General features: G+C 28.6%; 2 protein-coding genes across 2 annotated transcripts; both read right to left on the reverse strand.

Moving 5' to 3' along the window:
* Positions 1–2: 2 nt before the first annotated feature.
* LOC118068030 (2-aminoethanethiol dioxygenase) lies at positions 3–2,458 on the reverse strand. The gene is made up of 2 exons (XM_035085144.1): positions 1,886–2,458; positions 3–1,696 (listed from the first exon to the last, which is right to left on the reverse strand). Exons 1-2 carry the CDS (start codon positions 2,240–2,242, stop codon positions 1,301–1,303), a joined length of 753 nt encoding a protein of 250 aa, XP_034941035.1. The 5' UTR covers positions 2,243–2,458; the 3' UTR covers positions 3–1,300.
* Positions 2,459–5,952: 3,494 nt separating this feature from the next.
* Positions 5,953–8,051, reverse strand: MCU (mitochondrial calcium uniporter). The gene is made up of 5 exons (XM_035085334.1): positions 7,871–8,051; positions 7,284–7,402; positions 7,045–7,191; positions 6,770–6,973; positions 5,953–6,258 (listed from the first exon to the last, which is right to left on the reverse strand). The coding sequence occupies exons 1-5, from the start codon at positions 8,049–8,051 to the stop codon at positions 5,953–5,955; spliced, it is 957 nt and encodes a 318-aa protein (XP_034941225.1).
* Positions 8,052–14,019: the final 5,968 nt, after the last annotated feature.

The following is a 14,019-nucleotide window of genomic DNA, read 5'->3' on the forward strand; positions in this document are numbered from 1 at the left end:
TGTGAAAAATAAAATAAATTTTATTCGATTTAAGGCATTTCTATAAGGTTAATATTAGTTTACAATATCATCAATCCCTGATACTCGAAAATATTAAATATTTCATCGAAAGCTACTTTAGGTAACTACAATTATTTGTATACAAATATATTTATTACATTTTGCCAACAATTCATTTTAATCATATTTAAGTACAATAGAATGTCTTTCATCTATAAATATTTTATTTACAAAATAATTGAGCTTCAGCTAAAATGGTCTTTGGTTGGTAAGTATCGTTAATAATTCGAATCTAAATTAACTTAAAGTATTTATAATCATAATAAAATAACAATTTATTTAATATTATTATCATTCAACTAAAACTGAATACTTAAATTAAGTTTCTGATTGACGAATTATAGTTTGCATACGTCAATAAATCCTTTTGATTTAAAACTTCAACTTCTGCTGTTTAAACATGCTTTTCAATTTTTCGAGCGATTAATAATTCGGCCTGAATAAATGTGTCAGTCAATCATCGATTTGAATAATAGATATGCTAATAAGTCATGGAAAATTTATAAAACATTTTTCAACTGGTATTTTCATTCTATTACTGACACACTGTAAATAAAATATCATGAATTCGAACTTAATAGAGCTATTAACTTCATACTGCTTTGTTTAATATTCAAACAATTAAAAACAAAATAAATCACTTCTTAAATTAGGTAAACCAAGTGATTAGCATATCGAATAATGATCTTGAACTTTTTGCTATTTATTCGTAGAGATAAGATAAAGTACCTGCTGAAATAATATTATATTGAATTAATTTAATCTTATATTGAAAACTTGGTCGAAATGATGTGAAAATATTGATATCTCAAAGCATGTGGCCTTATTCGAATTTTTAACTGAAAAATGATCTTGAAATAGATTTTCAAAAAATGTCACAAGTTTAGATATTATAGGAAATATAACATAACTGACAGTAATCATAAGAAATAATTACAAAATTATGATGATTATAGATAAATCTTTTCTTAAATATATTGGTATGTACTGATTATTTTGTACTGAATGAATTTTTAAATTCGTATTATACCATCAATAGTAATCATAATTGAATTATCTTTGAAAAATTATATAAATAGAGTTAAAAACTTAAACATAAACAACCTTGATTACAGCTCTGTGACAAATAAATATCTTAAAAATAATTCCAGTAAATGAAATATGATTTACTTATCTTCTGAAAATGCTTTGGAGTATGGAGTCGATTTATAGTAATTTAACAACCAATTTCAGAGTTAAATCATCTTAATGGTGGTCCGAGATATTTAATATTCGTGGAATAAAAGCAAGAAGCTGGTGGTTCACTAGTGGCTCTAAGTTTTACTCTTTCCGGTGAGTCATTTGAGGTGGGTGAATTTGATGATATTTTTTGAAAAAATATGCATGATCGTCCAAGGCTGTTCTCAGATTCTAGTTTATAAGGTGGACTCAATATGTCTAGAAATGCAGCCGGGCCTTTTAAGCAGGTTATTTCATGAAGATTGTGATCTTGAGGCTTTAATATGCATGCAGGATCAGTTTTTTGAACGATAACTGACGCATGCTTGATGGCATGTATTTCCTCGTTTGGTCGTATAATATGTCCTGGCGGTGTTTGGCTTGTGTAGCTGTCTATTTGTACTGTGCCGCTAATGACCTAAAAAAATTTTTATTGTGACAAAACAAAATAACAATGAATTAAATTTACGTTACAGTAGGGTAATAAATAATGAGTTATTGCGTTTAGTTGTCACAGACTGTCTGATATTATTGTGACAAACTAGTAATTTATTCCTGACATTTAATGTTGAGGAATCATAATTATTAAATGGTCATCGCAAATTACCTTTAGCAATCCATACATTCCCGGATGATCGTGCATTGGTAACGTTACTCCATTCTTTAATAAGAATACAGCAATAGTAATATCCTTATTATCAAAAATATCTATTACACACATCGGTGCATTAGTGTTTGCAACATAATCAAGAACCTGATTATCAACTTTGACATCATCAGCTTTGATGTTATTCATCATTGAATGGAGTTTTTCAAAGTTTTTTTGGCACAGTTTATAACCCACATTTTCACAGCCAGTGAATGTTTTTAAAGCTTGTTTCCATAAAAGTTCAATTGGAGTAGCCATTTTTGGAGTTTGAAAAGATGATATAATGTTGATAAAACTCTTATTAAATAATTTCATAAACTTCTAAATAATGTCTGAAAAACTTTTTATTGTTATACTGGAGAGCTATTAATCATCTCCAAGTTTATCAAAGGATGATATTTATAAATACAGTTATCAAGGTGAATAAATATTGGATTTCAAGACTGATAGTCTGTTTAATTGTTTTTATTATGAATATTCTAGTTTTATCTTTGTAGCACTTTCTGATTACAATGAGTACAGCTGTTGACTGTTGACAACATGGCGATGATCAGCTGAGTCTTCGGTGTTATTGCGCATGTCTATTTTTGTTTCCCGCTTTTTTGAAAAAAAAAAATTAGAATAGATTTCTCTGAGAAACACGTGTAGTGAATATTTATTTTTAACACGACAGATGTATTAATTTATATTATACGTAAATTATCGATAGAAAAAAATATCTAATGCTACGATCAAAAATGCGTCTTTATTGAATAAATATTTATGTTTATTTGAAATAATATATTTACATGAAAATTGTTGAACAGAATGATAGATAAATGACCTGCTCAGATTTCCATTCGTTCATAAGAAGAGTTTGAACAAGATAATTGTTATAATTTTATGAAAAGCATTTTAATGTTCATTAAGAATAGTACTTTCGCAATCTAATAGCTAATTGATCGTAATTAAATAGTTTCTGAATTTGTTTTTTTGACAATATCACGAAGCATTACCTCCTTTTGTATCCTTTTATTTATCACTTACATATATACATTCAACTTTTGTAAACAACAACAATTTAATTATCTAAATTACTTAGAAGTGTTTAGGCATTAATTAACAAGCTCGAAAGAACAGCGTAGTGATAATGATTGTTGAAGTAACACAGTTATATATAATACATAAATTCATTTACAAAAATTATTTCATTTTTTTATGTTGTAACTGTAAGAAACTTGATAAAAATAGTTGCAACAACAAATAAAATAATGTGAATTTTTTTTTTTATTTCATACACGCTCATAAAACCTAACTTTATGATCTAACATAAAATTCTTTTCATTCCTAAAAATTTATTAAATTAAAGTTAATTGGCACCAGAGAATTTCTCTCAAGATTTAGTTTTATGTTTTTTTTATGATGAAAAGTATGGATACTGAGGAGTGGTAATTGTTTTATTTCACGAAAGGGAAAGGGAAATACACTCATAGCAAAAATACCATCATAATTCACAACTTAATTAATTTGTTTTTATCATAAAATAGAACAATCACTTGCAAAGAAAAATAAGCAAGTATATTACTTTACAAAAATTTTTATTAAACTATTGTGATAATCTTTGTAGACATTCGCATGAGCCAGTAAAAATTATGTAAGTTTTTTCGCTTATTGAATAATAATATTTATAACATTGATATATATAATAAAATAGATTAATAAGATATCAGCAAAGATTTTCACAAGAATTTAATTCTTTTATCAATAATTATTAATTATTAATGTTACTTCAAAATATAAATGTTTTATTTCAATTTTATTTTTCATCTAATCCTAATTTCATTGTTAAAGTGCATTCTTTGAATTGCATACTTGAATAAAATTGTGATTTCATATTATCATATATATATTACATTTTAAATATTAATTAAAATAAAATATCCAGTTGCAACATTCCGCATAAATTTTAATTTTATTCAGATAGTCTTAGCAATGACCTTAATAAATTTGAACTGCATTTGGCGATACATAAAATAATTTGATGCATTGCAAATTTATTGATCTTCAAGTATGAGGGGAACTAAACACTTATCATAGTTTTATAATGCTGGTGAGAACAAATATTTCAAGAACAGTACGATAAAGCGCTAGAGATTCTTATGTAAGTTAACAATGTATGAAATTTTACAGTTTAGACTCAAATATATTTTTTATGAGCTTGAATTAATTAATGATTTTTTATTATCTAATAAGCAAATAGTATTCTATGAAAATTTTTTTACTAATTATAATTTAATTAATTGAATAAGAGATCGGAAGTTATTTATTCTAGATATTATAACATTAAACATTATTTTGCATTAGAGAAGTTGATGACGGAAAGGCTTTCGAATACAGCGAAGTAGTAATTTGTTTTAGTGCGGAAGCTTTATGATGTTTGTTTAATTGTGCAGATCACGCAACGGACGGATAAGAATGTAAAAATGTTGCGAACAAAAAAGACAAACTTTAGGATTGATTTAAACATGTTTACAACTAATACACTTCTATACAAAAGGAACATTTACGTAAACTTTGTGCAATACTATAAAAGCGAATAGATTACTGTAACGTGATTTTATTAATTCGCAATCTCTCAATTTGCTTATTATTTTAGTTTTTGATATCGAACAGGGCATCAGGTTGAAGAGAGTGAGCTATTTTAAAGAAAAACGAATATTTTTAAAATTTAATAATTTAAAATATAAGTAACCACAGAAATAATATTAGTTGGTCATTGAAAAGTCAGAAATATCTGTAGAATATTGATAACAGAGCATTTAGACTGTAATGCTACTGCTATTTTAACATTTATGCCATTAATATTGTAATGTACGACTTAAATCGAGGTAGAAAATAATATCAAGATAGATAAGACTAGAGCAACCACAAAATTGGCACGAGAATTTCTAAAATAAAAACAAATGAAAATGGCAGTAAATCATTATGAACTTTTGATGATAATCACTTTTTCATTTATGTATAATATAAAATTATCGCTTTATGTGTGACTTGTGCGCATTCGTAATTAACACATGCAGAGAAAAAAAATTATTCACATAATAAAAAGTAATAATGAAATTTTGGCAAAATTGATTAGATTTGGAACCCAATTATTTTAAAAAAATGTTGATACTAAAAAATTTAGATGAGTTAATTAATTCTCTGATTGAAAAGATATTCATTAAAAGAGTAAATAATTTTGATTAAAAAAATAAATCAATAGTCAAGAGCGATTGATTTATTTAATTCAAAATATTTTGTATTGAATTAAAAAAAAACTACTTTTAAATAATTTTTTCTCTCTGATCAGTCCTGAATAATTGGGAGTTTAATGTACAGTAATCTAACTTATAATAATCATGTGAGGAAGATCATTTTGATCGAAGTACTAAGTAATTTTTCTTCTTAATCAACAAAGATATTTAGTGATAATTACAAATTATGCATAAGCAAATTAGTTAGCCTCCAGAAGAATAATCTCTATGAAAGTATTACGGAATAGTATTTAATTAATAAACAATAATAACAGTAACAACAATATCAATTATAATAGTAATAATAATTTTATTTTTATAAATGTTTCCATAGAGATTTTTACTTCGATTAATTTGATTATGCACAATATCTCTCAATTAATTTTTCAACCATCAGATGTCAATTTCAACTTTTTATTAAAGAGTTTTAAATCTCGTTTTTAATGGCCCCACAATGACACTGACCCGTGCGATGTCGGGTTATATAGTGTCTATTAAAAGTATAATTTGTTGGTCAATGGTAACGACGATGAGCTATTGAAGATATGCGTGAATCAACATGAGAATGAATAGTGTTTAAGTCAATTCATTGAAGGTCCAGTTGAACATCCTTGATTTCCCTTAATATGTATTCGATGTACGTATAGTCTCGACTCAATTGAGCGTTTGTCATATTCTGACAATAATAAAATTTTGGGTGTTTTATAAATTCACATGTTACATAGTCAGTCATCAGACTTTCTAAACTATTCACGACTGTGGTTTTGGTTCTGGTTGTTGGAAATCCGAACGAGTATTAATTGAAGGACTGGGTGAACGAGAATTCGATTCTGAACTTGAACTACTCGATGACCTCTGTTGTCGTTCACGTAATTTCTGTTGAACTTTGTTCTTATGATTCCAAAGTGGACCTCGAATAATTTTTAATGTTGTTTCTAACTCATAAGCACGATCTTTCAATTCATTATATTTGGTTAAATCCAGTCCAACTTTTTTTGCACGTTTATGAAGAGCTATTAAGTATCTTCTATTCATTACATCTGGTAGCATATACTCCTAGGGAACAGAAAAGCATTGTTAATCGATAACGTATAAATGAAACTATTAGTTTGTAATTAAAATTAGAATTATTTATCTCAATTGTGACATAATAATAAAAAAAATTTATTATCGTTTGTCACATATTTGGAAATAACGATTTTATAGTTTATTTTGACACTAAAAATGTTGAAGTTTTTATTAGATTTTTATTTTTCTTTTATATTTTTTAATCCAATCGGATGTGAAATATAAACAATAGCATTTGCCAGAAGAATATAAACGAAAATAGAATTGAAAAATACAACATTACAATATTTATATATAGTTTTATCGATACTATTAAAAATGTAAAAATGACCATAATGTTTTTATTTTTCAAGAGTGCTACGATTTGCTGTATAATTTCAACATGAGCTTTAGACTCAGAAAATAGGTGTATGAAGAGTACACCAAAAAGGAGGAATTGTATTTTCATATTCAAGAGATCGTTCGCGATTTATCTTGATTATTTCATCAATGCGCTCACCTGTCTTGTTACGATGAAATAGATATAACAGAGCATGCCCGTTGCATATGTGACAAAGTAGGTCACAGGTTCCATGATATCCCACGAATACTCCCACCAGGTCAACCTCGCAAGGACTCCAAACTGAATGGCCATGGCGACAAGACCTATCCATGAGTGAAAATTGGCTCGTCTTTCGGCAGCAATTTCAAGTTCTTGTTTTTTCTTACAAATTATTTATACTTAGTTATCAAATAAAAAAATATATTAACTGTCTGTTAAAATAGTTTATGTACCAGTTCTAATGGTTCTAACTCCACCATCACCTGCTCCAACTCAGCAATGACTTCTCTCTCCAGAATAGAATTGTGTTCGGAACATTGAAAAGTTTCATAGAGCTGAGCAACCGTGACCTGGACGTCAGATAGCTTCTCAACAGCTTCCTATCGAAAGTAAAATACATTACAATGTAAAAACTATGATTCACTTATGTAAAACTTTTTGACGTCTCATGCATTTTACATTGAATACTTACCATCGCATACCTGTCTTGATTTGGCGGTGAAACATCGTAAGTTACATCGTTGATAACCAACCTAAAGTCAGAATCAAGAAGGGATTCTATTGTATTGTTGCTGCATATTCTAGTTCCCTCTAGAAAAATAAAAATGATTATTTACCTATTTTGATGTAAATTAATAAAGTAGTTATTTAATTGGAATAATAATTATTTCGAAATTGATGAAATGTCACCTTCTAATAAGCATTATAAAAAGTGCTTATCTTGACCTACTTAAGACATATTCAAAATTATTTAGATGATGAGTGATGGATGGGCTCAAAAGTCAAAGGTTATTTTGAAATTCCACGAAATGATCAATAAAAAATTGAACCAGAATAAAAAAAGGTGTAAAAACTACATAATAAATTTATATTTTATCATAAATAATAAATAATTAATAATCATTACACAAATGTTTTATTTAATAATAAATAACAATTGGAAAAAAATAATGTTGTAAAATATATCTCTATGTTTACTGAATCAATACATAATATGTTGAATTATATTATGCTTACTAAAATTAATTAAAATATTTGTTTATCCTCATGTGATCTTACCTAATGTCGTAATACATGCTCTGTCTATACCACGATCTTCTGCTTTCAACATATGAAGAAAATCTCCGACTGTGTTTGTGATTGGCCTGAGGGTGAACATACACTTCTCTTTCCTCGATGGAAGAGGAACCGTGATCCTTGGAAAGCCACGATGGAAGTCGATCGTTACGTCTAAAAACATAATTATGAATTCCATATTGAGTAATACGATATTTAATAACAACATTATTCTTACATGAAAGAAAAAAAATATTTTAATGAGAAAGTTTTTAATGAGTTAGTATTTTTAATAAAAAAAAAAAAAACCTTGCTTTATAATTATTTACAATGAATATTTTTTCAATATTTCATTATTATCATTCTAGTGTAGATAAATATCCTACATTGTTTCAGTATTTAGTACATTACCATAAATGATAACATTAGCAATTTTAATAACATTAAAAATCAGTTGGTAACTGTAAGTATCCGGAAAGAAAAGAAGAGGGTTGATAAACGGTCTTAAATTGTTGCGTGATAACCAGACGATCGGGAGTTAGGCCGTATAACCTGGTTAAGAGCCGTTGATATGGAGAAGGTATCAGAGTGTGTAGACTCAGAGCGAGAATAAACTGCAAAACGACGGTAATCTTTCAGGATTAAGCAGAACGGAACCAGGCGAGAGGTTTAGCCAATTCCAGCATAGCCTGAGGCATGTTTGTTATTATTCTACAAATATCTATTCTGCCTCTAGGGAAGGCTCATTCGAGGGTAAATATTCAGTTTCCAAATAATCATCTATTAAGGCAAACTCATCTATATTGCCGTTAACAAATCTACCTTGAACATTTAGAGAAGTAAATTATTGTGGAATTCTACTAATCGAACCCAATCAACATTTATTGAAATTCTCGTAGAATGCTAATTAATTACGATATTTAATGCTGCGTAACAGTGGCAGGTTTATTGTTAACTAATAATTTATAGGAATTTAAGTAAGCAGAAACTGGAACTCTGGACTGTGTAAGCAATGTTCGCACACTGGAACGTGTGGAAGTGGCAAGAAGCCGCAATTGCTACTTACTCCCCGCTACTATTATACTTTTCCGCAAATTCTAGCTGGTCTTCAATTTATCCCATCAGTTTCCTTCGAGCTTGTATGCAATTAATAACCATCAAGTGTGGTGTTTTCATTAGATATATTTATTTAATAGCATCATCTTGTCAAAGCGTTCATTTATTTATTGATAAAATAAAGAGTTCAATGACTAATTATATCTATTATTCATTTCTATAATGGAACTTTGTGGTTGTGTGATGAAATAAAAGCTAATTAAAGGTCTAATCTTTGTCGTGCATCGTATAAAATATCCTCACCCTAGGCGTATGTATTTTAATTATCTTCAGGATCATAGTCGTCAAGTTAGCATTTACTCTAAATAAATTTTATGAAAAATAATTTGTTAAATTTTCAGGTAATTTATTATTAAAGTCATTGATTTTATTAAAATAATAAAACAATTGATATTTTTTTATTTGAGTGATAATTGTAGTTAATTAAAAAACGTTGTCATTAAATATAATTTCTAATTATAGAGAGTTTTCATGTTTTAAATTTATAATGGGAATGATATATAAAAACTGCTTTTAACATTTGAGAAATCAGAGTATTCAATTGTCACTAATTACAATTAACTTTATTATTATTGAGTATAATTTCTTTTCATCATCATCAGTGTCTTAGAGTCTTTAGTGAGATCTCTGATAGCTGTTAGAGGATTAAATACCACGAGCAGTGATCTGCATGGTGCTCATCAATGACAAAGTTTCCAAGACCAAGTATTAGCAAGTTATAAGAAATTGATCTCCAATTAATCTGAAAATTTTGTTTTATTGATTAATTTGGGTCTAAGCCGTAAAGCATAAGACCCTTTCTAGAAAAAGTTAACGTAGAAAACTCTCAAGTTCTAATACAGTGAACGAGTTCAATGATTATGATTTATCATCTGTTTGCTACTATCTTCTGTTCGAGAGTATCCAGTCTTGGAAGCCATCTAGTGATGTGAGTGTGCAATTAATGACACTGAATATGCGAGAATAGAACGATTGGTGTTAAAAGCAGATTGGAATCTCATTAACAGACTAATGAAATAGGTTAACTGCCAGTGGAAATTGGCAATTCAGTTAAACAAGAGGTGTCACTCTCATAGCATCTCTCGTAAGAGGGATCAAAACAATTGATTATGGGTGGAGCACAGAGTGGAACAAATAACTTGGGTGATGCTTTGTGGACTCATGAGAGACAACGTCAACGGTCCCAAAGGTAAATATAATGACTTTAGAACGTTTATGAAATAGAATTAGTTATTTCAATGAAGTTTTTAATACTTTGAAGAAACCTATACTTTGTAGGAAATTACATAGGTGATTTTAATTCATGAGCTGCATTGTGTTGAAAATTTAATCAGTAAAGTTCTTCTAATTTCAACTACCACACGTTTCGTCTGTTTGTGGATACTTGCAAAAAGTTTCTTATTGGTTTTAGTACCTTTTTTAAGTTAATATGATCTACTTTAGAAGTGGATACCTGAAGTACATGATGCACTTAACGTCCTATACCTTCAAACTATTCAAAAAGTTTTGCTTTTCAGGGTCTCTTTGTTGTTTCAAGTGCATTGTTGATATTTTACTCACGAAATAACTTGAGAAATTAACTTGGGGGCTTTCGATCGCGTGATATTGTCATGTATATTCTGTTGTAAAAAACTCTTTTTGAATGAAAAGAAATCTCTGATGAAAGAAAGAAAGAAAGATTTTTCTTGGTAATATAACGTGGAATAAATTATGAGATTAGTTTTATTCCATTCAATTTCTATTAAAACTGGATCAAAGTTATTTTATACTATCATTTCTTTCAGTGATAAATTATCCTATTTAAAACCATGTATTACAGAGTCAATGTGTAATTTATTCAGATAATTAAATTGTATTCAATCAAAATTTTTTCTGAAGCTTCTCTGCTATTAGTGATGACATTGACATTAATAGTACCCAATTTAGCTAGAAATTTCATAATTAAAGATATACAACCTACTATTTACCTTATCATATCAATATAATCTCAATGGAAAGCATTCGCAATCAAGATATTGAGAATTAAATATGTTTTTCAAAAACTTTTTTTTATGATTTAAAAATTTTTTATAAAATAATGACCGATCGTTAATTGGCGCTGTTGCTACGGTCAAGCAATGCTTATTAGCACGTGATCGTAATCTAGTTGCTCATCTTACGTGAAAGAATTATTATTAAAGTCGCGATACTCCATTTCCCGTTACATGGTTTTTTTTTGTACTTCTTAAGATCCAGTTTCTTTATATTTGATGTAGAGTATATTCTTAATTTAATATGCAATTCTATAGGAAAAATATAAAAGAAGATTCTTAATAATTCTCAACTACTTTTATTATAATACCTACTTTCTCAGAAGAAAATAGGACCATCGATATTAAAAAGAAATCTTGGGAATTCAATTAATCTCACGTGTATCGTGAGCTGAAAGGATCCTCATGTTGCTTCGATGGACCTTCAGTTTCAGATGAATATGCATACGCATCACGATTTGAATATATTAGTGCAGTGAAATGCGGTCAGACTATTGGCTTTGTTGTATAGATACCTTCTCTTCTTCATGATAACTGCCGAAGCTAACATCAAAGGATCAACTGACAATCAACTACCGCCTATATGGGATCTAGACAACCAAGTTATTCGCTATTGAACCTGATCCTTTAGATGCAAATCTCTCGGTCAAGTGAAAGATTCATTGTTGGTAGCATTCTCACTCATAAACGAGTTACCAAGGTGACGGTCTATTCATTCAATATAGGTGTGAGATTTTTTCTTTCATCTTTGTTTAGGATTTTTGTCAAATTTCATTCATATTCATGACTGTGAAATGTAGCTGAATAACAGAGAATGCATGATAACAGACATTATAATTGGATTATTGGACTCGTAGGTTTTTATAATTGAAAAACTATCTGATTGACTCGTGAAAAATATGACAGGACTTTTGCCTCAGGCTCTTCTATTTTAAAACATATTGGTTTTCGTATTTTGGTAGGAAATTTAAAATAAATTTCACTTTTAAAACATTGTAAAGGTATTGATTCATTTTTAGAGAATGAAATTCTAGATTCTGGATTCGGTTTCAAAAAAAAAAAGAATTTAATCCAATGAAGGAATTTTTTGTGTAGTTATTAAAATTGGAAATGAAAAATAAACAACGTTTTTTTCATACCTTTGTAAAAGAAAAAACATATTTGATGAAACTTGGCATCTTTCTTGCTATATTTGATTTTTAATCGTAGGCAAACATTCATTAGTGGTAAATATGGGCTTACCCTACTTCAAACTTATTACTCACGGTGGTCTGGTTAAGTAGAGTCTATAAATAAAATTTATGGTCCATTTTGGAACAAGATTTCTGTACTAGACAATCACTAAAATTTATTCAAAGGTAAATGTGCCAAAAGTTGGTTTCCAAAGTTTGATAGCTCAAAAGATCTTGATAAAATGAACTATTTTTTTTTATTATCACAAAACTTTACTGTAAAAATTCTCGTTGATGAACAATGAATGAATTCAAGTGGAATTTACCAGAAAAGCATAGAAAGCATTTATTTTACACTTCAATATTATGAGCTATTTCAACGGCTTTCAATAGCTCAAGCACAATTGATGTTACTGGTGGTCACTTTGATGATAAAAATTTTAGCTAAATCAGCAGAATTGTTCCTAAGTTTATCTTCTAAGAACCAGAAGACTCACAACTTGATAAAAATATAATAATCCTCTAGATAATGTACAAAAATTCCAGTCATTCAACTTCATTCTCCTATAAATAACATCTTTTAATCAATTCCTCAAATTTCATCACTCTTTAGTTAATATTCACCTTCAAAAAATAAAACAAATTCCAGTGAAGTATTGAAAATAAGATAAAATCATTGGCAAAAATGTACATGAAAATAACTCATCCATGGATAGGTGCACAATTCTCTCTGCAATATGAATAAATTTAAAATTTAGGTGACGGTGTTTACATTTCCCCTGGTGCATTGTTTACTCGTGAAACATTTGTTGATGAGCATGCAGACAAAAATACCCAGGAGATAAGACCATGTCAAGCTTGCATATGTCCTGCATATAATCAGGAATTGCTAATTACATCCGATGCAAATGATTGTCTTTTTTTGAGGTTGCACGAAAAGAAGGGAAAGCGAGAGGAAGGTGAGGGTATAGTGGAAATAGCGGAACACCGGACATCCGTATTGTATGGGTCATCCAGTGGTTTTCGTTCTTTTACATGTGATGGATTCGCGTGTTAAACATCGCTCATATTATTGGAGTATCTATGGTATACGCAATGCTTGGGTGCACTCATCAACGAACCTCTTCGTGTTTTGCACTCATTGCTTAGTCGTTTTACATTCATGTGAATATTTAACATCGATGCCAACGCGTAAACAAAACAAGTAGTTGTTTAACGTGAGAGATTTACTAAAGCATATGTAGTACATCGTTCGACATTTGTACTGGAAAACGCGCTGCATTGGGCATCAAGTGAAAGAGAACTGAATAATTAATGTATTCAATTAATAATTTTCTGGAATAATGTCCAGCTAATTCAGATTATTTCATTGTTTAAAATTATTCCAGTTAAGAACATGCTTTACTGATAATTATGTGCTAAATCTATGTGGACTGGCTTCATAATCAAATGTTGAGTTGTTGTTATTATTAATTTATTCTATGTGTCTGTGAAAATTAATTGTTTAATTATTCATTGATTAATTAATGATAATTTCATTCTCTGGTGATGAAAGTAATAAGAACCTATTTTTTATTACTATTAATTAAATTTAATTCTATTTTGAGATCAAAGAATTTAAATTAAAAGTTTATAATTATTTCATGTTTATAATCCAAATTCAACCGGAAGATTTTAAAAATATATCTCGTTAAAAAGTTGTTGTGATATCTTGAACTTTGCCAATAATTTTTACACTTCTGTCATAACTTTCTTAACAAAAAATTACTTTTTTTTTTTTTAATATACCTTTTTTGTGTTGAAATATTTTTAGTTTTTGAGCTGGAAGAAATTA

Source organism: Chelonus insularis, unplaced genomic scaffold, assembly GCF_013357705.1.
Source record: "Chelonus insularis isolate UGA/USDA-ARS -01 unplaced genomic scaffold, ASM1335770v1 contig_399_pilon, whole genome shotgun sequence".
Lineage (NCBI taxonomy): Eukaryota > Metazoa > Arthropoda > Insecta > Hymenoptera > Braconidae > Chelonus > Chelonus insularis.